General features: G+C 49.0%; 6 protein-coding genes across 6 annotated transcripts; 3 read left to right on the top strand and 3 right to left on the bottom strand.

The window, feature by feature from the left end:
• Positions 1 to 1,164: 1,164 nt before the first annotated feature.
• On the bottom strand, positions 1,165 to 2,475 carry EDB91DRAFT_1247469 (uncharacterized protein; the record flags this gene model as incomplete). The annotated part of the gene is made up of 6 exons (XM_041322813.1): positions 1,165 to 1,326; positions 1,380 to 1,721; positions 1,778 to 2,016; positions 2,066 to 2,250; positions 2,309 to 2,352; positions 2,407 to 2,475. 6 exons carry the CDS (start codon positions 2,473 to 2,475, stop codon positions 1,165 to 1,167), a joined length of 1,041 nt encoding a protein of 346 aa, XP_041178092.1.
• Positions 2,476 to 9,104: 6,629 nt separating this feature from the next.
• On the top strand, positions 9,105 to 12,107 carry EDB91DRAFT_1247468 (permease for cytosine/purines, uracil, thiamine, allantoin-domain-containing protein; the record flags this gene model as incomplete). The annotated part of the gene is made up of 11 exons (XM_041322812.1): positions 9,105 to 9,149; positions 9,271 to 9,341; positions 9,388 to 9,552; positions 9,601 to 9,919; positions 9,985 to 10,244; positions 10,299 to 10,589; positions 10,659 to 10,678; positions 10,709 to 10,731; positions 10,788 to 10,853; positions 11,635 to 11,785; positions 11,851 to 12,107. 11 exons carry the CDS (start codon positions 9,105 to 9,107, stop codon positions 12,105 to 12,107), a joined length of 1,668 nt encoding a protein of 555 aa, XP_041178091.1.
• Positions 12,108 to 13,617: 1,510 nt separating this feature from the next.
• Positions 13,618 to 14,163, bottom strand: EDB91DRAFT_1127287 (uncharacterized protein). Its single transcript, XM_041318480.1, has one exon. It carries the CDS (start codon positions 14,102 to 14,104, stop codon positions 13,865 to 13,867), a length of 240 nt encoding a protein of 79 aa, XP_041178090.1. The 5' UTR covers positions 14,105 to 14,163; the 3' UTR covers positions 13,618 to 13,864.
• A 154-nt stretch (positions 14,164 to 14,317) lies between these two features.
• EDB91DRAFT_1051588 (uncharacterized protein) lies at positions 14,318 to 16,411 on the top strand (the record flags this gene model as incomplete). Its single annotated transcript, XM_041313619.1, has 6 exons — positions 14,318 to 14,666; positions 14,724 to 14,876; positions 14,934 to 15,084; positions 15,138 to 15,849; positions 15,958 to 16,035; positions 16,088 to 16,411. The coding sequence occupies 6 exons, from the start codon at positions 14,318 to 14,320 to the stop codon at positions 16,409 to 16,411; spliced, it is 1,767 nt and encodes a 588-aa protein (XP_041178089.1).
• Positions 16,412 to 16,802: 391 nt separating this feature from the next.
• On the bottom strand, positions 16,803 to 18,987 carry EDB91DRAFT_1346422 (uncharacterized protein; the record flags this gene model as incomplete). The annotated part of the gene is made up of 4 exons (XM_041325891.1): positions 18,940 to 18,987; positions 18,700 to 18,885; positions 18,011 to 18,649; positions 16,803 to 17,963 (listed from the first exon to the last, which is right to left on the bottom strand). Exons 1-4 carry the CDS (start codon positions 18,961 to 18,963, stop codon positions 16,803 to 16,805), a joined length of 2,010 nt encoding a protein of 669 aa, XP_041178088.1. The 5' UTR covers positions 18,964 to 18,987.
• Positions 18,988 to 20,369: 1,382 nt separating this feature from the next.
• On the top strand, positions 20,370 to 20,832 carry EDB91DRAFT_1127285 (uncharacterized protein). Its single transcript, XM_041318479.1, has 2 exons — positions 20,370 to 20,435; positions 20,492 to 20,832. Exons 1-2 carry the CDS (start codon positions 20,428 to 20,430, stop codon positions 20,733 to 20,735), a joined length of 252 nt encoding a protein of 83 aa, XP_041178087.1. The 5' UTR covers positions 20,370 to 20,427; the 3' UTR covers positions 20,736 to 20,832.
• Positions 20,833 to 24,069: the final 3,237 nt, after the last annotated feature.

Raw genomic sequence — 24,069 nt, 5'->3', positions numbered from 1 at the left:
TTCATCAGTCTCATTCTCGCCGGATGGGACTCACATTGTGTCTTGCTCGCAGGACACCACTGTCCGGCTGTGGGATGCAGCAACAGGGCAGCCATTGGGGGGGCCTTTGTGGGGGCACACTGATATAGTTTCATCAGTCTCATTTTCGCCGGATGGCACTCATGTTGTGTCTGGTTCATCCGATGGCACTCTCCGGGTCTGGTATCTAGAAAACCTACCCTTATTACACCACTCATCACAGCCATGTGCCGGGGGGGATTCCTCTGCATTATCCCTAGATCAAAGTTGCATCATACCACCTGCAGTTGACACTACCACCACATCAACCCGCGGTTGCAATCACTCAATTTGCTTCTCATCAAACTTGGACCATGCACTACACACCCCTGCTGACCTACTTGACGGCACCTCCTATCATGAATCCCAGTCAATCCCTTTTGTGCTGCAAGATGATGGATGGACAGTAGGACCAAACAATCGGCTCCTCTTCTGGACCCCACCCACTTCGCGACCACATGTCGCCTATAATATTTCCGCTGCCTTGGTGATTCCCAGAGGACATGCCTATGTCGAGCTTGATTTGAGTCGCATGGCACATGGGAAGCACTGGTCTAATTGCCGCGATGCGTGAGTTCTTAACCTTTACCATCCATCATAGTCACTCAAATTAATACTTCTAGGCCCCCTTGATGATAGTGTTACCGCAGCGGGATCGAGTATACAGTTTGATTACTACTTGAGAAGAGGGGTGAAATGGGCCGAGGAATCGTTCGTCGACCCAGAGGTGGCGTGTGGCATTACATATAGAGTCTCCATAGAATGCGCAGGTGCCGTATGTAAATACTGCGCTCCCATTTGCGCGAGGAGTAATGCGCCGCGCCTGCTTGTGTACTTAGTGCTGATTCGACGTAAAATCTAGCAGGGCAAGGGTTGAGTTCGGTTTCGCATTTCCAACCGCTTCCAGCGTCCCTCCCATCTTATGACGCCGCTGGATCGCGAAACGAGCCAGCGCGTATGTCTTAATGTCTTGCTAGTCTGCTTTTCACCGCTTGCGTCTTCATCAACACTGAGTTTCAAAGTCTTCTGCGCCCCCTTGAGCGTGAGCATAAATCCCACCCGTAACCTCCTCAATACACGCAGCAGTCCCAGCATTGCATTGATCATTCACTGTCCTAGCAAAACGATAATACACCCTGCTTGTTGGCTATTGCGAGGGGCATGGAGAGTGATGCGTGCGCTATAGCTGTAGAAGAGGTCGTGTGAACTAGGGAGAGGAGAGTGGAGTGGGTTTCTCTGGAGTTGACTTCGGAAGCGTTCAATAGAGATCTGTGGTATCACGAGAGATGAGAAGTGGCATTTGAAATTGGAGGGAGACTTACGGTGACGAGTTCGCATAGGAGATCGGCTGTGAGTCTTACTGTGCGTTTCGTATGTCTGCGAGGGAAGTCCAGAGGGGTGCGCTGAGGTAGATTGGCGTTAGGTATTGGCATGAAGATCATGAACGGCACTGACGAAAGAAGTTGGGAAGGAGGACGATACTTACGTTCGATGTTCCTCTCCTGCTCCTGTTGAATAGTTGCAATCCCCGCTTCGGTCCATAGTCTTCTCTTGGGTTTTGTGCCAGCGAGGTTCCGCTTCGTAGTGGCGCCGACGAGCAACGTGAGTGGGAGATGTATGAGTGGGTGGATTGTGTGGACAGTTAGGAGAGGTAGGAGAGGGATCTGGACGAGTAGGATTGTTAGCATGGGGTTGGGACCAAAGATTAGGGAAAGCGTACGTGAATGATACCATCCTTGAAATTCTCTAGTGCTCCGCTATTGACGATGGCATAGAGTGCGACGAATCTTTGCTTGCCGGAGAGAGTAAAAAAATGGTGCTGGAGAGGAGGGTGTGAAAAGTAGAGCGTGAACAGGGTCTGATCGCGTGTTTTCCTCCTGTTCAGGTTCTGAATTCGAGGTGGAGCTGAGATAATGTGCGTTTGTGAATATTCACGGGAGAGAGCATTGAAGACGCGAGCTGTGATGGAGCTCCAACGCGGAATTTCGTCGAGCGTCCCCAAGCTCACACCACTGGTAGTTTTTACGTGGGAGGGTTATGAGAGTGTCTATAGCAGTGAGGGTTGCTTGGAGGGGAGGGGCACATATAGGAGGTGCAACACTGAGATTAGCACCAGGAGGAGACGAGGGAGACGGAGTAGTCACATCTATGCGATTAACCCTAAGTGTGTGGCGTATATGGTGCCTGGGGGATCTGAGGGAACGAATAGAACGTGCAAATTTCAAGAATGTAGATGATAAAGGGTTAGCACGGTGTTGGAGTGATGAGAAGGCCCTTGCTGAGCACTTTCTCGACCTTGTGTATAACATTTCTTAGCATACCCGACTTGTAAAAAAGGATGTGACGCACCTCAGCATAAATACCTACAGCCCAGTCAAAACCTCCCTCCTCCAAGTCAGCGCAAAACCCAATTTCCATAACCCTGGTCCCTCATTCCATCGTTGTAAACGTGATATCAACGGTACCTGATTACAATCGATTTAGGAAATTTGCAACATGTACCATGTCACGCTTAGTTAGTATCTATGATTCCAACTTCTATCTGATTCCTCTGCGATCCATGGCCAGGAAATCCAAAACTACTGATTTCGCTCAAGAAGCGCGCAACCCACGCGCTGGACCGATCCTTGAGTGAGATATGAATTCATTGCTGATTGTTAGTGAGAGAAGGAACGTCTAAGGTCACTAGAGATCCCCCAGTTTCCGCGGGCCAGGCGGCGATGAGCTCTAGTGCTCTCCATTTTAATCATGACAGAATTCAAGCCCGGAAATCTCTCACACTCAATACGTTATTGACTAGGATTTGTGACGCCTCATGGCACAAACATCATGATGGTATATCAGTTGAAAGGATTGCGGTTCGATCAGAACAACTGTTTTCTTTGGTCACCATCTATTGATCGTTCACCTCACAAATTGACAGGGCATACAGTCATTCCTTCCCGCGTCGGTCTCATTTAGCCTGCCTCACTCCGTTCAATCGGCATTGGTTGCTCTCTTGATTTTTCGCACAATGTTAGTATGCAACTCACCCGTCTTCAGCATTGCCGATACGACTGTCCGGTTGTGGTTGCTCTGAGTCGCATAGCACATGGACACCAGCGGCGACATTGTCGAGATAAGTGAGTTCCTAGCCTTTTTCATACTGTCTCTCGCAGTTGACACAATCAACGCCTTCCAGTCCTATTCAAGATCGTTCACACCCTTCCCCGCCAGGTCGTGATCTCTGAGCTGGGTCACTGCCTAGTTGGCCACAATCTGTATTTGGAAACAAATCGAGAGAGCGTGGCGAGTCTGCGAATTGGTTGCGTTAGTTGCTAGAGTGATGACCTCCTCGTCAGGCATTGGTATTGCCTCCTAATGAAATTCAAGTTGTTCACCAGATGACGTAGACCAATGTCAGGCTGAAGGGAGTTGATGCTGTGATACTGATCGACCTTACGAGTCCTTGCTTATTTACAGCGTCGAGATCAGCATTAGTCTCATCTCAATAAACGACTCTATGCAGGTACCTATCCTTCGAAAACCTTCGAGGACGTTCCAGCATATGAAAGAGTATGGCAGGAAACAAGTGCTTACTTGAAAGTGAGTAGATAGTGGGTTCGCTTTGTCGTTGAGACCTAAGATGTTCTTAAAAAATGCATGATCGTTCTCCACCTCTGCCAGCGCGTCATCGACACTCTCGTTATCCTCCAACGCTCCCGTCGTTGCTGCATTCCTCTCTACTTTCATGGAAGTTGCCGATGCCTCCACAATCAACCGGTATACTTCCAATGTTCCTTTCACAGGACCCTTTTGTCCCCTTCCACTTCAGCAGTTTTCTAACATATCCAAGAGTCTGGTCCGAGCAGCAGGACAATTTGTACAGAAGTAAGCATATTATTGATCAACTCCACAACAAACTGCATATTGTACGAATCAACTACTGTACCAACGCGAAAGTAGAGACACGACTCACTGTCGCAACATGTTCCGTCTTCCAAGCTCATCGAAAGATGATCACTGGCAGATCTTGCCGACAGGGTCGTGATACTATTGGTACAAGGCGCAAAGGGTGAGTCATGAGGTTGAATCCCGGATGCGATACGAACAACTCATACTTACAATTGGTAAACAAGTAAGACCTTGGCAGCATGGATCGCTGAACCTGCCCTCGGTCCCGCAAGACTCTTCTCTAGCCAGGCATGAAGCACTGACAGACATAGATGTTGTCAAAGAAGCAACAACAGCGAGGAGGAATGAGAAACGCATGACTTATGCTAAGTGATATGGAATGCGTCAACGAGGATAATAGCACTGATAATGACAGTAGCAAGACGGCTTGCTTTTATACCCCAGATTTTTTTTCGCGAAGTACTCGGCAGTTCTATCAGCATGTTTGAGCCTGGCAGATTTCAGGCAGAGGGTACAGGCAGAACCTGTGACAGGGTCGGCGGATGAACAATCTGACTGACTAGCTCTGATGCTATAGTACTTATTTGTGTTTCCCGCAGAAGCTAGTGAGAACTCCGAGCGGCGCAGTTACACCTGCCACTGGCTACGCTCTTGATGTTTTTCGACCCATTCCGAAACTTGAGAGAGGGCCGAGCTCTGCCGGCAGGAACCTTGTTCACCAGTCTTAGTATAAAATAGTAATCGCTAAACGACTCATAAATTCCAATATCTGGAGCAGGCAGGATCCCTTGAGCTTTGTTCTTGTAGGTCGCACATGATATCTACAAGACAAGCCTACAATAACAGAAGCTCAACGGACGAAAGACTAGTAGTCGACGTATTGAACAAACAGTGTAACCTTCTCATGTGGTGGTCAGTTTGGTTCAACCCAACCCCTATTTTCGAGTTCCCTTGACCTTTGTGCAGGTCCGCCAACGCGGTGTTGATGACCATTCCTATTGGTGTTCTCGCACAGTCCGTTTTCACTCGTGTACTTCCAATGTTCCTTTCACAGGACCCTTCGGACACCTTCCACTTCAGGTTGTCGAGCCGACACATCGTTGTTTATCCCTGATAAAATCAATCCCACGAGGAAATAATTGTTGTCATCCTAGTCTGAAATCGGGAGGCGATCATAGACCACGGCCGTCAAAGTGTTTCGATTAGTTGTTTGCCCTTGGGCAGTGGGTGCCTGGTGAAGGTAAGTGGAAGTAGAAGTAGAAGTGATATATCTGTCCTGCTGCCAGAAGGAGGGTTCGATGCGATTTGACAATTCATAGTGGTCTCGATAACGTTAAAGGTTGCAAGGCGATAGAATAAGGGGAGAAAATTCCTTTCAGAAATTCAATGCTGTGCCCTTGCTGCGGCAAACGCCGCGTACTATGCAAGCGCTGAAGGATCGTCGAGCTCTCTTATTTGTATTCATCTTGCATTCAAGTGATACCGTTGCTATCACTCCGTTTTGTGAAAAATAACCCGATCCACCAAGCCAGGCGATGTCTTAGTTCTGGCAGGCAACATTTCTTATCTCGTGTACTGACCATGAACGGGCAGATCCGTCGCGGTAGACTACCGATACTGAAAGTCGCTTGATTTTCCGGTGTTTACCTTTTGGATTCATCCTGGGCAATATTTCTCGAAGATAGTTCAAGCTGCACACAGATATTGAGGTTGACGCAATGCTGCGGGAAAGAGCCAGTACGATCGCTTCTGCATGCCCCTCGACGGTGCCATTTTTCGAGGTGTTCGTAGATGGAAAATGATAAGCAGGAACCCGCAGTTCGCATTGACATTTCTGGGGCTATGGAGGTAAGGTTTCCTCGCATATGCAGACTGTATGCCGTGCATCTGAGTATGATCTGAACGATGTGTTGGCGTAGTGTGCAGGGGAACTTTTTCTCTATATCTCATCATCAACTCCAATCACTGATTACTTCATCGTAGCTCACGCGTCTGACACCATACTACGAGACTGGAACACCCTGTTCGATGGTCACACTAGGGCAGCGGCTAGCCTACGTCCCTCGATTGTGCACACTTTGCGCACCGAGATAAGATGGTAATGACGGTAAAGTCATTCTGTGCAAACCAATATCATATCAATATTTGATCGCACAATTTGTTGGAAAAAATATCTTTTGGGTTGTCGTTTTACACGACTACGCGTGAATAATTCATTGGCCGATGGCGAAAAATCATATATGCATAGTCCTTTCAAAATTGCGTTTTTGATGTTTGAGGTGCAAGATGCGACTACCGCATAACTTCCTTCAATGAAACCAGCCCCAGGCCAGATGTCGATCTCACGGGTAAGGGTCTGAGAGATTCGAACGAAAGAAACACACGAGAAGTATTGGATGTCGACACAAGCATGTTCGCCCCGAACCCATGACCAGCTAACCTCACAACAGCAGGAACAGCGATTGTCATTATGGCTAACTTCATCAGAATAAATTCGATGTCAATTCCCTCGTAAAACAAGATCCGTGACGCTGACAGACCCGCACAGGAAGAGCATCGGACAACGTGTTAATAGGGCCTCCTATAGTTTCTATCTAGAACATGGACAAGCAGGAGATGATCGATTTCAAAAGGCTGGTGCGATATGTGAATTGAAGGCGTCGACTGGAGATATTAAGAAATTCACACAGCCAATTCTTCATCGATCATCAGTCCTGCTGCGAACGGTATGGTCAAAAGCCTATGTCGTCCCCGTTGACCACAGTATCTTGCAAGAAACGGAATTTACACAGAAACCTTGAGGTCTTCACTTCCCAAGGAGCGAAAACCGTAAAGTTAGGCACATCTCATCTCATCTACATATGAGACTGTGATGCTTTGTGCGTCTCGGTGAAGGGTTGGACTCCAAAACTGGTGGTCCAAGTTAGGAAGTCGTTCGCAAAGCTTAGCATCACAGCGGAGGCTGTAGACGTTACATTAGCAGCGCTTGAACGAGCACCTTATCGCATTGTGGCGAAATGCAGTACGAGCTACCAGAGAGATCAAGGTGGGACTAGGGAGCGTGAGCAGGTAGGAAGGTGGGTCGTAAAGTTGGTCTGACGGAGTAAGCAGAGGTTAAGACATGTCATCGCTGCAACGACATTTGCATGCGTTCATGAATCTTTCCCGACTGTGATTGTTTCTAGCCTGAGGAAACAGCCCTTCCGAAGCACACCAATAACGAATCCTCGAGAATGAATCCGCCTTGTAGTTGCGCAACAAATGACATCAGGATCGGTCCAGGGGAAATAAGAGCTTGGGTGGATAATGCATGTAGAGCCTGCATGTAGAGCCTGCATGGAGACTGAGCCGAGTCCTTCTGAGCGGACGTTTTCTGGCACGGAGGTGAAACTACAGTCCTTTGTGAATCTTCTGGAGATGCGCCATCGAGCATACAGACACTGTGTGTACCTTAAATCTTGTGCAGTCGCTACCACGCCTTGTTTAGTGAACCTTGCCTTGTGAGATCGAGGCTGACGAATGTGCGCCGAATGTTGCGAAGAGGTGGAATACACCGTCTGCGACTGGCAAATCTTAGAGAGGACTGCTGCTAAGCTTCCTTTTCAGTGAACCTCACCTTGTGAGGTTGAAGATGACGAATCCACTTCCCGAAATACTGCTGAGATCCAGTGTTTTACCTGAAGAGATATAAGTGGGAGTAAAGTCAGAAGCACGTTTGTATCCTTACCGAGTACATTGGACGAGGACAGGTACGTCCCGAACAGCTTGGTACTGAGATTAATAAACCTATGCTGTACCGTTAGCAACCCCGACAACGTGAGACCACTCGAAAGAGTTTAAATACCTTCATCTGCATCAACGTGTACCCTAGCAGTTACCTTGGAAATCCCCGTCTATGCTCGTGGAAAGAGGGCGAACGGGATTGGAATAGCACCATCCAAGAACACCATAAAACCTTCCTAATATGAATTCATCGAAATAAATCGGGCATAGGCAAATCATTCGCGTGGCGTGTTGTTGCCACTGTACTGCAGACGAGATCGCTGACAATAACATACATAGCAACCAGGGGATCGAAATCACATGTGGGGGATACATGCAATCAGGTGTTGCGCTGGGAAGAGGAAGAATGCCACCAAGCACAGACACAAACAACATTCAGAGTTAACTCACTGGTCAGGCTCATCGTATGTCGTGACGTGATATTCGTAGGGACAGACTTGCATATTGAGATCTTGCGAGACATACTTTTAGAATGTACTTATCACTGACCGTAATCTGTGAAACAGGTCCTAATTCTCCAACATCGTGACTCATCAGAATGACGAGACGCTGGATGATAGTGCTCCTGATGTCCATTCTGTGCTGCTCCACTTAGGACACGCTGGATGTTGTCGTCTGCGAGCTGTTGATTTCCTTGAAGATGTTGTCTGCGAGGAATCGTACACCCTGTCTCAGATGTACTAGATGTCGACGGACGGTTCGGAGATGATGTACTGTGTCAATTGACACAGACAACGACATATGTGCGGTTCCACCTTCTTCGGATTCAATGGTAGGGGTCGTAGAGTGACAGGGCAAGGGCAGGAGCAGATTGCCGATCGGACGCTGGCCGCATGATAGTCCGTAATCGAGAAGAGTAGGAAGAGCTTTCGACAAACTCGGAGCTGCGAGAATACAGGAAGAAATCGTCAAGGGTCAAATGTTACAAGTATTACTGAATACTGGCAAATAATAAGACGACGGTATGAAAATTGGGTCACTGCAGACTTCTAGCATCAACGGGGTTGTGAGCTTGTGCAGGAAGGGATGTGCCAGATGAATTGTGAGCTTTTATCGGATATGAAGGTTATGGGGAGGAAATCGAGGTTAGAATTGGAACTTCTGATCCGTGTGGCGTTGGGATGGTCAGCGTAACCCAATGCGATTCAAGACTTCAAGTAGTACTTAAGAGTCTCAGTATATACTATACTATACGTAGTAAGTGATACTTTAGAGCAGAGCAGCGTGACATGTTTGTCACACGTTTAATGAAATGTGACATCATTAAGATGAAGTTGCGTACATGATCGCAAGTCGTTTTGGTCAGTACACTCGGCGGGTCCGCTTCTTTCAAAACTATTTTCTAGTGCTGTCGAAGCCTGTGGAACAGAATGTCTGCAATAAAACCAGGGGGAGTCCAAAAATTCATGGAACAAGTGCGTATCCTTCTTATGTTGCTCTCATATCCCTTCCTGAATTCAGTGTAACCTTCTCATGCAGTGGTCAATGTGATTCGACCCAACCCTTATTTTCGAGTTTCCTTGACCTTTGTGCAAGTTCATAAACGCGGTGTTGACGACCATTCCTATCGGTGTTCTTGCACAGTCCGCTTTCACTCTGAGGTTTGGGTGCGTCAATCAGAAAACATCGCTCCACATCCACTTATCCCCCAAGTAACACTGTAGCAACTATCCTCCGCTTCAGAGCTCTCGGCAGCGTCGCAACAGCGTTCATCGCCACCCTCGGTCCCATAACTGGTCTCCGCACAATGATCATTGCCCATTTCAGCTCAGGGTACTTCGGCGGAACCATCTACTCGATCCTCAATATCTTCATCCAGTGCGGGGATTCTCCTCCACACTCACATTAATCGCTGATTGTGTCTAGGCTTAGCTTTTCCACAACAGCAGTTATCCTCGGAGGTCAAACGCTCGCCAACATTAACCCTGGCACCCTTTCCCTTATCGTTGGCATCATTATCATCGGCGTGTGCTGCCTCATTCCGTGCTTTATCGGATATGATATGGTACACGTTTACGAGCGCTATGCATGGATCGTCACCAGTGTCATCATGCTCTTCCTCTGGGGCCTTGGAGGTAAAGCCGGATACGACATTAACACGCAAAAACTGTTCGAGGATACAGGACGTGCTCTCTCGGCTGATATTCTCAGCTTTGGAGGAATCGTGTTCGGCTCGTTCTCAGGGGTGCGTCCGATCATCGTTTCTCTTATATCACATCCAATTCTAAGTAATTTGTATACCTCTATCAGTGGGCTCCAGTCGCAGCAGATTATAATTGCCGACTACCAGCTGATACGCCACCCATGCGCGTATTCCTGCTCACATTTCTCAGCGTCTTCATCCCCCTCTGCTTCGTCGAGATCCTCGGCGCAGCTCTCATGACAATCACCGATCCTGCGTACATCGCAGCCTACGCAGACGGCTCCACAGGTGGTGTTATCGCACAAGTCCTTTCACCATGGGGCCACTTTGGCCAATTCATTCTTGTACTACTCGCACTTTCCATCATGTACGTACGACTCTACGAGTGAATTCCTTCATGTATGTACTCACCCAAGAACAGCGTAAACAACATCCCTAACACCTATTCCACCGGTCTATCCATCCAAGCCCTCGGACGCCCATTCGCCATGGTCCCGCGCTTCTTCTGTGTTTTCCTCGCTTCTGTCATATACACAGTAGCAGGTGTTGCTGGGCGCGAGCATTTCAGCGCCATCCTTTCCAATTTCCTTAGTATTCTGAGTTACTGGACTGCGTTCTTCATCGTGATTGTTGCAGAGGAACACTTTATCTTCAGGCAGAAAAATGGGCCGCTTGGAGGGTATAACTTGGACGATTATGATACACTGTCAAAGTGAGTTCTGCTAGTTTTTTTTGGGGGGTGGAGGGAGTTGTTTGTTGACCTTGCTGTTTTTTTTTAAAGGTTGCCGCTCGGCTTAGCTGGTATACTTGCATGATGATTTGGTGTTACAGGTGCTGTCGTCGGGATGTCAGAGGTGCGTCAAAGCCTAACTTCGTGTCGTACGCTGACATCAACTTGTTCGGACTTCAGGTATGGTACACTGGTCCGCTTGAGAAGATGGCAGGAGCGACGTACGGTGCTGATCTCGGGTTCGAGGTGTGTTTGATTCTTTGATTCTTTGCATTGGACAAGTGCTTACCAGATTTGTGTATAGCTCGCAGCTGCGTTCTCGGGTGTTACTTACCCTCCGTTGCGTGCGCTTGAGATTAAGCTTACTAGACGATGATATCTGGTGTGTTGATGTGGTGTGGTGCTGGAGTGTCTGTGCGGTTTATGTGTACCCTATTATGCATTAGAGGGATGGGCTAGTTCTTTGTAGAACATTGACCGCTGTAGTAAGTGCTTGACCTTATTCACGGATGGTTGGCGTGATGATGGGCCAATGCTGCGCAGCGCAGTGTTGGATCTGATCGATTATCAGTAGCACGTACGCGTTTCAAGGGCATTCGGCGTGAGTTGCCACATAGGCTGAATGAATCGATGATTTCCCAGTGTTCAGAACGTCGTCCTCAATCTGTGTTCTTACCTGCCAACGCTACAGTCAAACGTCAGTGTTTTTCAGGTCCGCGTGTCGGAGCGCCCAGTGAGTAGTGGTTCTGGATGTGCTGCGGGAAGTCAACCACTTAAAAGGGCGTGCCTCGTCTGGTGACCAGCCCGTCCCAATACTCAATGTCTCCTCATCCTACCAAGCATCATGGAAAATTCCAAAGTTCTTGTCATCGGTGGTTCACGAAATATAGGCTATTATTCTGCCGTCCGGCTCCTAGGTGACAATTAACCCCTTTTCCCTGACGCCCACACATTCTAACACCTAATGCTAACAGCTCTCGGCGCTACTGTGACATTCCTCCTGCGCTCACCAGGAGTGTTTAACTAGAACGAAACGATCCAGAACTACGTCAAGAAAGGCAAAGCACGTCTTGTTCAAGGCGATGCCCTCGTGAAGAGCGATGTCCGCCAGGCATGGTCTGAGGCTCAGGGAAGCGACTCAGAGCCCACACAAGTCGACTTTCTCATCTTCACAGTCAGTGCGTTTCCAGTTCACAAAACCCAAGTCAATATTAATCATAATTTCACTCACTCATGCATACAGGCGGAACGCCCCACTTCTCACTGGCAAAATGCTTCACAATCAACCCCCCAAACCTCGTCACCCAATCTCTGCTCAACGTCCTCGAAACTCTTCCATCTCCACAGCCAAAGATTATAACGATCTCGAGTGCAGGCCTCATGCGCGCGTCACATAAATCCGTCCCCCTCCCACTCAAACCGCTCTATAACTATCTCCTAACCCTGCCGCATAGAGACAAATGCGGTGCGGAGGAAGTTGTTGCCTATAGCACGGGATAGGAGTGGGATGCGAGAGATAGCCCAGGCGAAGAGATTATCGGTGCTGATTGGATAAATTGGGTTCCAAGTCCTGGGGAACTGGAGAGTATCGTCGTCGTTCGCCCTGCTTTGTTAACTGATGGGGAATGCCGTGCGGAAGTGAAGGGGAAGGGAAGCTTGGCGTTTAGGGCGAAAGAAGGATATGTGGAGTGTGGTTGGACGGTGTCGAGGAGGGATATGGCGTATTTTGTTGTGGAGGGTGTGGTTAAACATTGGGAGGAGTGGGAGGGGAGACGTGTGAGTATTGCATATTGATGATATTTTTGAGGATTTTTTTTCGTGGCGTTCCCGATATCCAGTACGTATATAATATTGATGTACTGCAGGGGAGGCAGTGTTGGATCGTGAAGAATCAGAAGTGGCAGTGACCCCTACTCAAAAGCAACATTAGTGGCAGATTCTGATGAGTTTCCAAAGCTCAAGCTCTCCGAGGCGTGCAGTCCGTTCCTCCTGTCGTTGTTGTCCTCTTCCTGAGAGCGCAGACGTAGCACTAAGCGCTTACTGTGACGATCTCCTGCGCGTGTCCGTAAAACGGCGACATTCGACACCTTATAAATGGTGGGCAGATTTGAAATCTACGCAACCGAACTGACACTTGGCAAGGCGAGGCGCTCCCTATACGAGAGAATAATAATCCAGTGTTCAATTGCCGGTCTCGCGTGCACAGGGGCAGGATATTGGAATGCGTACGTACGGATGCCCTGGAGAAGTATATAGGTGTTATAGAGAAAGGCAGGACGAGGATGTGAGCACGCATGTACAACTTGCAGTCACACCAACATGCAACGCAGTCTGGCAACGCGACGATTCGATAATTTTTGAAGTACATAGATCTATATGTGGAGCGAAAAATCATCAAGGTGGCATACGTGACTTGGATACGTGTGGATAAGTTGAGAGTGGGAGTCATGAACGTAGGACGTTTGCTGTAACGACTGCGCTTAACCGCACGTACTACCACGTCCCTTGGATTTGTTTGTCTTTCTTTTGACCTTTAACTTTACCCCTCGAATATGCGCTTACTATCATTCCTGGGAATCTGCAACTGGCATGTAATATGCAAAATGTTCAAAACACTTCAATGCGCTGCTTGGATCACCTCAAAAAAATTCAGATGCATGTAGGCTACTTAGAGATGATGTACTGTCCAAGTAGAATAAAAATTTCTTGAGTGTTGCAGCTGCGAGAGACGGAATAGTGGTGATTTGCAACCTTGTATAATTATAAATGATCCAGATCCCATAGATCCTTGAGAGATATTCAAAAAGTTACACCCAGAGCATATCAAACACCTTGTCAGGGTGTCAGAACACAATTTCGATAGAGGTCATTCTCTTGTTTTAAGATGCTATAGACAGAGGATTGACGACATGTATGAAAGTGTGACAGCAGATAGGAGAGTGTGTAAGAAATTCAATCTCCTCTACGGCACACTCGGCTTGACACACGGCATCCAGTCGCATCACGTCGCATCTCATTCTCGCATCCTTACAGCGAATTTTACAGCACTTCAACGACCACCCGGAACTCAAGAAAAATCAACGCTATGAGGGTTTATTCAATCCCCCCGTTCTCGCAGGCACCGTCTCGAAAATGACAATAATGTTGCTCCTGAATTCCCGCAAGATATAATTCCCCCAAATTCAATTCACCAACCATCCAGGTATCCACCACAGCCGCCTGTCACTCACTCCTCAATGTCAGGCATGGATCTGCCCTCACCTGGCTATGCACCTCCATATTATCCAATGCACCATTCTGTACCTCGGTCTCCACCTGTTCTTCACCCTCCCTTTACACCGGTTGGTAGACCTCTCGCTAGTATGTCTCAGGATTTTCGAGTTGGTGGTGGAGTGCAGATGTATGACATCGGGGGCTCTGGTGATGCAGGCCGTCAGCTGTACGAGTCTGGACTCCATCAGTACCATTATAATCACGATAATTAGTATATGAACCATGATCCCCAATAGTATTCATTTTCAAAGTTTCGAGATTCGACGCGCGACATCGAGATTCGGAGGACATCTCGATCCCAGAATATCCGGGACATCCGGGACATCCAACCCATCCGTCCCACTTGCTTGCATAACGCAAATCTCACGGTCACGACATACCACGTGACCCACAGCCATGATGCAAATGGGTCGTGTGTGTTGGCTGACATGGTGACCATGGCTGCTACCCAGCCAGCACTTGCAGTACTGCAAACACTACAGGCTGAACTCTCCCCTGGCTCGCCATTGACATTTAGTAGCCTTTTCAGGTTCATGACCCTGGCATCTACACTTAGGAACGACATCTTACTCGTCCAAGCTGCATCACACCCCTCCAATACTGCTCCCGACTTTATCTCTCCTGCCATCAATTTGTTCTTGGCAGCCTGTTGTGATCTTGGCGAAAGTGATGTAGATGTGTACTGGAAGGTTCTCAAGGATGTCGTGTGGCATAGCAATGGAGATATATTTGGTATCGAGGACATGTTCCCCTTGTTTGCGAATCATGGGCGACAATATGGAATCAGTGCGTATTATCATTTTGTACAGGGATAACTACTGAGAGCATCGATAGCACCATGAGCACTTTATCCTCCTCACCAGACGTGCCTGACCGAAGGCTGTCCCGCTCATGCAAAGGCTTCTGTTCTCAAGAAAGCCGAGCAACGACAGATCGTTCTATATACATTGGACGGTGGCCCGATTGCTACATACTCTATCCACCTCTATTGTGCAGGTATGTTCTACTATCTAGTGTGTGATCATTGCCCTCATATTGAGGCGCTTGTGACAGAGTGCAACACCAATTACCACCATGGATATAGTGTCAATTACAAGACTCGTACATTCTACCCTGGCATTCCTGACGTCATACAAGTCGGTGGACACCAGTTCGTGGAAACTAGGGTTGTGCGCATGTGGCGCACACTGATGCTTGTCTCGTGGTGAGTACACAACATCCAGCTGACTATTTTTTTTCTGATGGAAGCCTTCACAGGACATCAATGTCCAATTGCGCACAACTATATAATGTAGCGCTGAAGCAGAATGTGAAACCTCCTCCCGACTTTCCGTGGAACTTCGAACTTACAGGAGATCACGTTTGGCACGGTTTTGTGCAGCTCGCTCTCATGGAAGACTGCATTGAGCGTCACACCATATTGTCTGTTCCTCAAGACGGTGACCAGAAAGCACATTTTATGGATGCCATCAGTGAGCGCAACAACCGCATCCGAACCTATGGTCAAGAAGAACTTCGCCACTACTGTAATAAATGCACTCGCTTTCGTAGGGATGACTCAGGCACGCTCACTTCAAAATACTCAGTCGTCGTTACTGATGGTGTTACCGTTGGGCACCCATGCTGTGCCATCCACAACTGCCATGCACCTCTCAACAACAATTGCGATCACTTTTGCCCCGCTCACACTGCCACACACGCGCACAAATGTGCAATTATTGCTTGCTCCAATGACGCTCTTGCCAAGAGCAAGGTGTGTCATCTGGCAGAGCATAAAGCTGTGGAGCGCACATATCAACTGCGCGGACAAAGTCGTTTCCAGCTGCAGCAACGTCTCCAGCGCTCCCAGCTTGCACATCCCACCAACTCTACACCACAAGATGTCCCATTGGATGACCTTGTTGACGATGCTCCTCTGGAGGAAGACTACACGCTGAACATCGACACTGACGGGCATGTAGAAGCCACCGTAGCTCCAAACTCAGGGACAACTACTAGCGCTGACGACAAGTCGTCCTCTCCCAGCACAGGCAGGAAACTTTGCGCATGATTTGGATGCCGATGTACTCACAATGAGCAACTTGTAGTCGCTCCGTGTGGGATGATCTTGGCGAGGGAAACTTTCTATGGGGCAGAGGGTGTCGGCAGTGTCATTGTTCATGGACAACTGCCCATGTCGAGTTTCTGTTGCTAACTGCACTCTGTAGGAAATGATCAAGCGCGTATTCCGTTCTGTCGACATTTTTCATTTCAACTGCAAGCACGCAGTCACAGATCGATGGTGTCAAGAAAATTGCAACCCTGCTGCATTTGAGGGTCTTCTTGGCGACGACAGTGTTGGCTGGTACTTCAATTTGTCTATCGCGGAGCAGACGAATGTATGGTTCAGTGGTTATCACGCTATCTGTCGTGAGATGATTGTTCATAGATACAGGTTTTTTCTTGACGAGATGGTCATGCAGAAAAATAGGCTTACAAAGGCAAAGTTGGAGAAGGAGGGCAGGCGCCCTGGTAATTGGCCATTAGCTTAGCATATAGTTGCGCTACATAGAGTTGCACTAGGATGTTTGTCTTCATAGAGTTGTGCTAGGATGTCTTGCATGGCTGTCTATATTGTCTTCATAGAGTTGCGCTAGGATGTCTTGCGCTAGGATGTCTTGCATGGCCGTCCATATCGCTAGGATGTTTGTCTTCATAGAGTTGCGCTAGGATGTCTTGCATGGCCGTCTATAGTCTTCATAGAGTTGCGCTAGGATGTCTTGCATGGCTGTCCATATTGTCTTCATAGAGTTGCACTAGGATGTCTCAGCCGTCCATATTGTGATGGCACAAGTGATAATTTACTACATGTACAAAGAGAAATACAATAATCTATACAAGTAAAAGAGACACAACAAAGGAATGCACGAAGAGAATGTAAGATCACCCACGCACGAGGTGTTTCTTTGTGGCCCTTTCTGCAGCATCTTTAGCAGGGTGTGCTGCCATGAACTGAGACCACAAGCCATCAGGTGTCCGCCCCGCCTCAATAAATGCAACCCTTGCTGAAGGTCCTGCATGTTTCCAGCGCAAGCGATGATCGCTGATAGTCTGTGCACGATAACGGACCCCAGCCCCAAACACACTAGCAAAGGCCTCCTTCACACTTTGGCCAGATTGCCTTGCATTGTCCATGGCGACAAAGCCTGTGTTGATGTCAACGGCATAGTACCCTCGTGGCCAAGCTAGTGTGGCAGCAACTTCGACCTCGATCAGATGGTCATGTGATAGTCCCGGAGAACTCGAAGAACTCATCTCCCCATCCATTGTAGAGTAGTTGCTGCTGGCACCAAGAGATAGCTCGTGTGTGATGCGAAGGGGGCAACGCACTTGAGTAGCGGCGAGCGACTCTTGTTTGATGTGGCGGTGGCGTGGGATCTTGTCATCGGTGGTGTCTAGACTAGACGAAGACGAAATGCTGATGATGGATGGCTCCCGCTTGATGGGGGGATGGACGCTAGTAGTAGCAGGCTCTTGCTTGACATGACGTCGGGGGGTCTCATCATCAGTCATGTCTAGACCAGACGAAAGGCTGATGATGGATGGCTGCCGCTCGATGCGAGAGTGGGATCTGCGAGCAACTGAGGTTGCAGTGTGGACACAGCGGCGTTGATGCTGGGGGGGACTACTTGAAGGGGACGCAAGCTTTCGCTTGTGCACGACAGCAGGGCGGCGACCGCTACCACTCTCTGAGCTGCTGCTGGTGGGTTGAAGATGGTTGTAGTTTGTAGCATGGCGGATGTATGCTCTCTCGCCTTTGAGGTTGTTGCGGATGTGAGGTAATGCGGGTGGCTGTTGATCGATATAGTATTTATCAAAGTCGTGTGCAACCTTCACATCAAGATTCTTGAGGTAGATGTGAACACCTGGAATGGTGAGAACATGGCCGGCAGAGATTTTACTCCAGTGCTGATGCATTGAGTTGAAGTAGTGGCAGCCATTGTCAACGGAGAGGCCAAGGTTCCGAAGCCATTCGTCAGTTACCCTAACACGTGGTAGGACAAAGCCGCTCTGGAACTTGCAAATTGTCGGTGTCTCGTCAGCCTGACAGATGCATAAGCGTAAACTTGTCACCACAGTAAAACATGTACTGCAGCCCAACCAAACACCATAACCGTATTCTGGGCAGTGACAGCAAGTTCGTGGTCAAGGATTTCAACTTGGTGTTTGCGAAGGTGTTCCTCTTCTTGCATGGCATATGCGTTGGTGAAAACAGGCGGTAATTGCAAAGGATATCTTGGATTAGTGTAGAAATTGTCTTCCTGCACCGGGGCACGTTGTTTTCCCTTGCTCTTACTGGCAGCGGGAATGGAGGCAAGTGTAGTGGATGTGGAGTTGGATGGCGCAGATGGGAAAGACGAGGAGGATGCATGAGATGATGACGACGCACTGGGGCCCGGGAGTGAAGCTTGAATTAAGACCGGATCAATTACAGGCAAAGGAGGCCGTGGAGGTGCAAGTGTAGCTTGCACAGGTCCGCTAACAGCATGACCCTTGGCATCACATCCCCCGATGGCCCAACAGTGTTTTCGGCACATTGCGCTGGTACATAGAGGATGTACACGTGTTGACACACACTGAGACTCAGCGCAAGTCCCAGGCACTGGTAGTACAGGTAACGGAGGTGGCGGCATTACTGGCGGTACCAACGGGTTTGGGGATGATGATGGACTGCGAGAACCCCACCGGAAGTGTGAGCACTTGATGCCATCAGGTCCAACGAATGGACACTGGGGAGTGTAAGCACTGGCGGTCAATGGTCATCGATAACTACACCTACTAATACCATCCAGCGGCCTTGGTTTCCTTTCGCATGGGATGTAACGGTTTTCCACTGGAGTTCACCGTGACCAACTGAGCAAAACGGCGTGTAGTCTGGCTTAATAAAAGGCGTGTTTGGTGGTATGTCTGACATGGTGAGACCTGGACATTGTGAGGTAATAATTAAAAGGTACAAAATAGTAGGCTGCAGAATTAATCGTTCAGCCGCCGTGATGAACGACTCAATAAAATGTCTTACCTGTGGTAGTAACGTGAACGACATACCTTACGTCAGGCAGATGGATGTTGCGGGGTAAGAGGGAAGAAGGTTCGAGGCACTGGGGTTCGATATTATGTACTACGTTTGTGTGTGCATTGTTTACGCTCTGTTTGCATTTTGTTTGGTTGGTCGGACGGGTCGGATGGGCCGGATGTTCGGATGTCCCGGATGTTCCAGGATCGAAATATTCTGGAGATTCGACAGAGCTCAGAGTCTTCGGAGAGTGAAGTTTGACGTTGCCGCTACTGTGCCGATGTGTGACACGACGTGACCATGTTTTGCAGAATACCAGTCAGACCCTGAATTTTCTCGGCCTTCATCCGACACTCCACCACAAAATCCTTAAAATCAGCAAAAATCAGTTTCATATAGAGCAGCTACGAATCTACATCTGTGCAAATCCGTAGAAGAAAATATGATGTGGTTGAGGAATTACAAAAGATTTATTGAAAATATTGCAGAACCCCAGGAGTGATAGTATATTCGATATCTGTCTGTCGTTGTGATACTGATATATATCTCTTATTTATTCAATATGAGTAACTTAGCTACTCCCTATCTCATTAGATTACTCCCTGTTTATCCCGAGTCTCATATAGCCCTAGCCGCACTTACTTATATACGAGTCGGAGTACCAGAGTTACCTTAGTGTTTTCTGGACCCCCGAATCCCAGACTTTTACCCTGTCATTCGACCGAAAGCATTCTTCTCTCTGTGTCGTTGCCTTCGAGCTTCGCACGCTAAATAGCCAACGCCACATTTGCCCTTCCAGAATTCGAAAGAGATGTGTGAGATATGTATGTCGGGAGCTATCGTATTAGAAGGAACGACCGTTCGGACTATGGAGTACTCAGAACTTCAAAGGTGCCAGTGGCCAAGTACTAGGTTGATCAAACCATGGTGCATGCATGATGCAAGATAAGTCTGAGCAGCCGCATCTCCTCACTTCCTTCGGCTTCCCGGAATTCCAATGACCGGATGATTAGCGCCTAGTCAACGTGTTGGTCATGCCTCTGGTCTAAATCAAGGGTGTTGGGGCCGGCCTGCCTTCATCCGTTCGATCCCTTCTCACAAGTACTACTCAAGCCTTGCACCCCACTTCGCTTACACTGATACAAATTCGATTTGACTACTCGTAATGAGCGAAGAACATAGGTCAGAACCTCAAGAAGCCTCCAGATCCAGCGAAGCAACCGCTGGTAAAAGCTCGGTGCGTGGCCTCGTGAGATCACTTTAGATGAGCGCTCATGAACATCATTGCTACCTCTGACGCGTTCTTCATCCAGAGCAAACGCCGTGGCAGAGCCCGCCAGGCCCTGGGGAAATTTACGGACAGGATTTCTGTAGGTCACCGTGAATGCTTTACTGGAATAAGTTCTGATGCTGTGCAGAATACCTTCAACCGTTCCCGCAGTCGCCTTTCTGTTTCCCAGCACGTCGATCGTGAAGGTCCTTCATCGGATCACAATGTCAGGGTGAGTACTGAATACATTGTTACAGTCTCTCACTTATCTGAGGTACCTACGCTAAGGATCCGTTACTTCTGCATCCTTCTGACAACACCCATCCCACCATGTCTGACAATCCCAGTGTTAGCGCTGATCAAGTACCGTCCGCAGAACCTGCTTCGCAGGTACTTTCGTCCAATGATGTTGGACAATCAATTCCGGTGGTTGCACAGGTTCAGGCTACCACTCCTGCCGTGCAGGAAGGCGCTGGTCCCAAATCGGTTGACGATGAACTTAGGGATTCCCGCGATGCTGCGGAAGGCATGAAACTGCTCGGGGAACGTGCGACTTCTGCGGTGTCCACCGCCAACAATGCCCCAGCAGGTCTCGCTGCCGCAGACGATTTTCAGACGACATATCTACAACCCCTCAGGATTTTCGACACTGTTATCGGGAAAATTGCGGATGTAAGAGCCATTTCTGATGATCAAAACGGAACTAATCCTGTTGCATAGGTACATCCATATGCTAAGATGGCTCTTTGTGCGCTATCTTCTGCGTCCAAAGTACGTGTTTTCGCCCTGATGTTTATCTCCTACTCAACAGCTATCGATTATGTACAGATCATTCTCGCTCAAGCAGATCGCGACCAATCGGTACTTCGTCTTCTCAAGAAACTGGATGAAGTGTACGGCTTCATGACTCAAGAGGACACTCTTGGCCAGATTTCATCCATGCACAGTATTGTCGGCCGGATCGCTCAGCAGACTCAGGAGTGCGCGCGTTTCATCAGGGATTACTCTGAGACAAAGAGCTATTGTGAGTAGTCAGCCTCTGTACTTCGCACGTTGTGAATCTTATACCATTACCATAGGGAAGAGACTGGGGGAAAACATCGTCTCTGAAACGGAAGATATGATTACTCGGTACAGCGCCGCTTTAGATGAGCTTATGCAACAGTTTCGGGACCAAACCCTTCGGGACGTAGCCATCTTCGTTCAATGCACGGGTAATAATTCGGTCGTGCTTCCGACTCTGCATTCACTCACACGCCTTCAGGTGAAACACTGGATCTCGGCGATATGGCTTATGCAAAGGGTGCAGGACTAGATACTAGGAAACAATGCCTACCAGGGACGCGCACGGAGATTCTCTCCCAGATTACGGAGTGGATCAACAGCAGTGGAGATGCAGCTCAGCGTGTACTGTGGCTATCTGGCCCTGCAGGCACAGGCAAATCAGCCATTGCGCACACGATCGCTAATTGGTTCAATGAGACGGGAGGGCTCGGTTCATGTTTCTGCTTCGACCGGCACCTCGAAGCCGACAATCGTCATCAAAAAGTTTTCTCCACCATCGCTCGCGACCTCGCTGACCGTGATTCGGCGATGAAACGAGCATTAGCGGATGCAGTCAAAAATGCCACTTCACTCAAGAATACGATGGATGTCATTCAGCAGTGGCGCAAGCTTCTCATGGAACCGCTCAAGAAGTTCTCTGGGTCGAGTTTGGGACCAGTCTTGATTGTGATTGAAGCACTGGATGAGAGCGGCAGAGTGGAGACGCGGCGCGACCTTCTCCGCATACTTGCTGGTAAACTTGAGCAGCAGGGTCTTCCCCAAATCACCGAACTTCCATCCAACTTCCGGATTCTCGTCACCTCTCGCCCGCTTCGCGATATTGATGAGGAGTTTCATGGTGCCGAGCATATTCGACGGTTGTCCATGGACGACATTTCACCTGATACCGCGGATCGTGATATCCGCGCTTTTGTATCCAACGAGCTGAAAGGGCACTCGGTTTTTGGGGACAGAGAGTTTGCAATCCTCGCTACGAAAGCCGAGGGACTTTTCGAATGGGCGCGTCTAGCCTGCGAATTCATCAAGAAAGTACTTCTCGGCGTAAACCCAATGTCTCGTTTCAATGACGTCGTAAACAGCGGTGCTGGGAAGCGGAAAAACTTGTTGTATAACATGTATCGGCTCATTTTGAGAGACATCATGAACAGGGATCAATACGACGATGACGAGGAGTATGAAAAGGCATTAGCAGAGTTTCGTTCCGTGATGGGACAAATACTCAGCACGGCTGAGCCCCTGCCCTTCAATTCCCTCAATATCATGCGGGGCTTTTTTCCGAACGAAAGCAAGCACTACAACGTCAACATAGTACAACATATGGGATCCCTCCTCAGCGGCACCACCACCAACTCATGCACCCCCATCCGGCCTCTTCATGCATCCTTCCACGATTTCCTGACAGACAAATCAGCCAGCGGAGACTTCTTTGTTGAGGTGTCGAAGGTGCATGAACGCGACCTTGCGTTTGCGTCACTTCGAGTGATGGAACATGAGCTTCGTTTCAACATCTGTGATTTAACGTCCTCATACCTCCCTAATTCCGAAGACTCTGGGCTGCGAGACCGAATTGCAACATGCATCACCCCACACCTGTCCTATTCCTGTCGCTTTTGGGCTACGCACTTACGAGCGACGGACTTCGACACGGAGCTCGCAAAGGAAATAAGATCATTCTTTGACAATGAGCGGCTACTGTTCTGGATCGAAGTCCTTGGCCTCCTGAAAGCCCTCAGCGGCGCGGTTGCTGCGCGTCCACTCGTTGCCCAATGGCTAAATGTGAGCACATGGTTACTGGGCCGTGCCATGTAAAGTGCTGACGCACAACCACAGGGTCACTCTGGATATAAAGATGTCTTGTCGAGTGCATTGGATTTGCAGAGATTTGTCCAAATATTTGGCGGCATGATCTTGCACAGCACGCCGCATCTGTATGTTTCAGCGCTGCCATTCTCGCCCGTCAATTCCACCATAGCTACGAAATGTACCACAAGATTTTCGAGAAGTCTTCGTCTGACATCTGGACGTGACTCGAACTGGACAGCTGTTCAAACCGTGATCAAAGGGCATACCAGTAGCGTGAATTCAGCGTCGTTCTCGCCAGATGGGACTCGCATTGTGTCTGGTTCGGATGATACCACTGTCCGGCTGTGGGATGCAGCAACAGGGCAGCCATTGGGTCAGCCCTTGCAGGGCCACACTTCTCCGGTTTCATCAGTCGCGTTCTCGCCGGATGGGGCTCGCATTGTGTCTGGTTCGGAGGACACCACTGTGCGGCTGTGGGATGCAGCAACAGGGCAGCCATTGGGTCAGCCCTTGCAGGGCCACACTTCTCCGGTTTGGTCAGTCTCGTTCTCACCGGATGGGACTCGCATTGTGTCTGGGTTCACACGACACCACTGTGCGGCTGTGGGATGCAGCAACAGGGCAGCCATTGGGTCAGCCCTTGCAGGGCCACACTTCTCCGGTTTGGTCAGTCTCGTTCTCGCCGGATAGGACTCGCATTGTGTCTGGTTCTTCGGACACCACTGTGCGGCTGTGGATGCAGCAACAGGGCAGCCATTGGGTCAGCCCTTGCAGGGCCACACTTCTCCGATTTTTTCAGTCTCGTTCTCGCCAGATGGGACTCGCATTGTGTCTGGTTCGGAGGACACCACTGTGCGGCTGTGGGATGCAGCAACAGGGCAGCCATTGGGTCAGCCCTTGCAGGGCCACACTTCTCCGGTTTGGTCAGTCTCATTCTCGCCGGATGGGACTCGCATTGTGTCTGGTTCACACGACACCACTGTGTGGCTGTGGGATGC

This window comes from Suillus paluster (assembly GCF_016628075.1).
Source record: "Suillus paluster strain FC165 chromosome Unknown EDB91scaffold_20, whole genome shotgun sequence".
Classification (NCBI taxonomy): Eukaryota; Fungi; Basidiomycota; class Agaricomycetes; order Boletales; family Suillaceae; genus Suillus; species Suillus paluster.
This window is presented reverse-complemented; position numbering and strand designations above follow the sequence as displayed.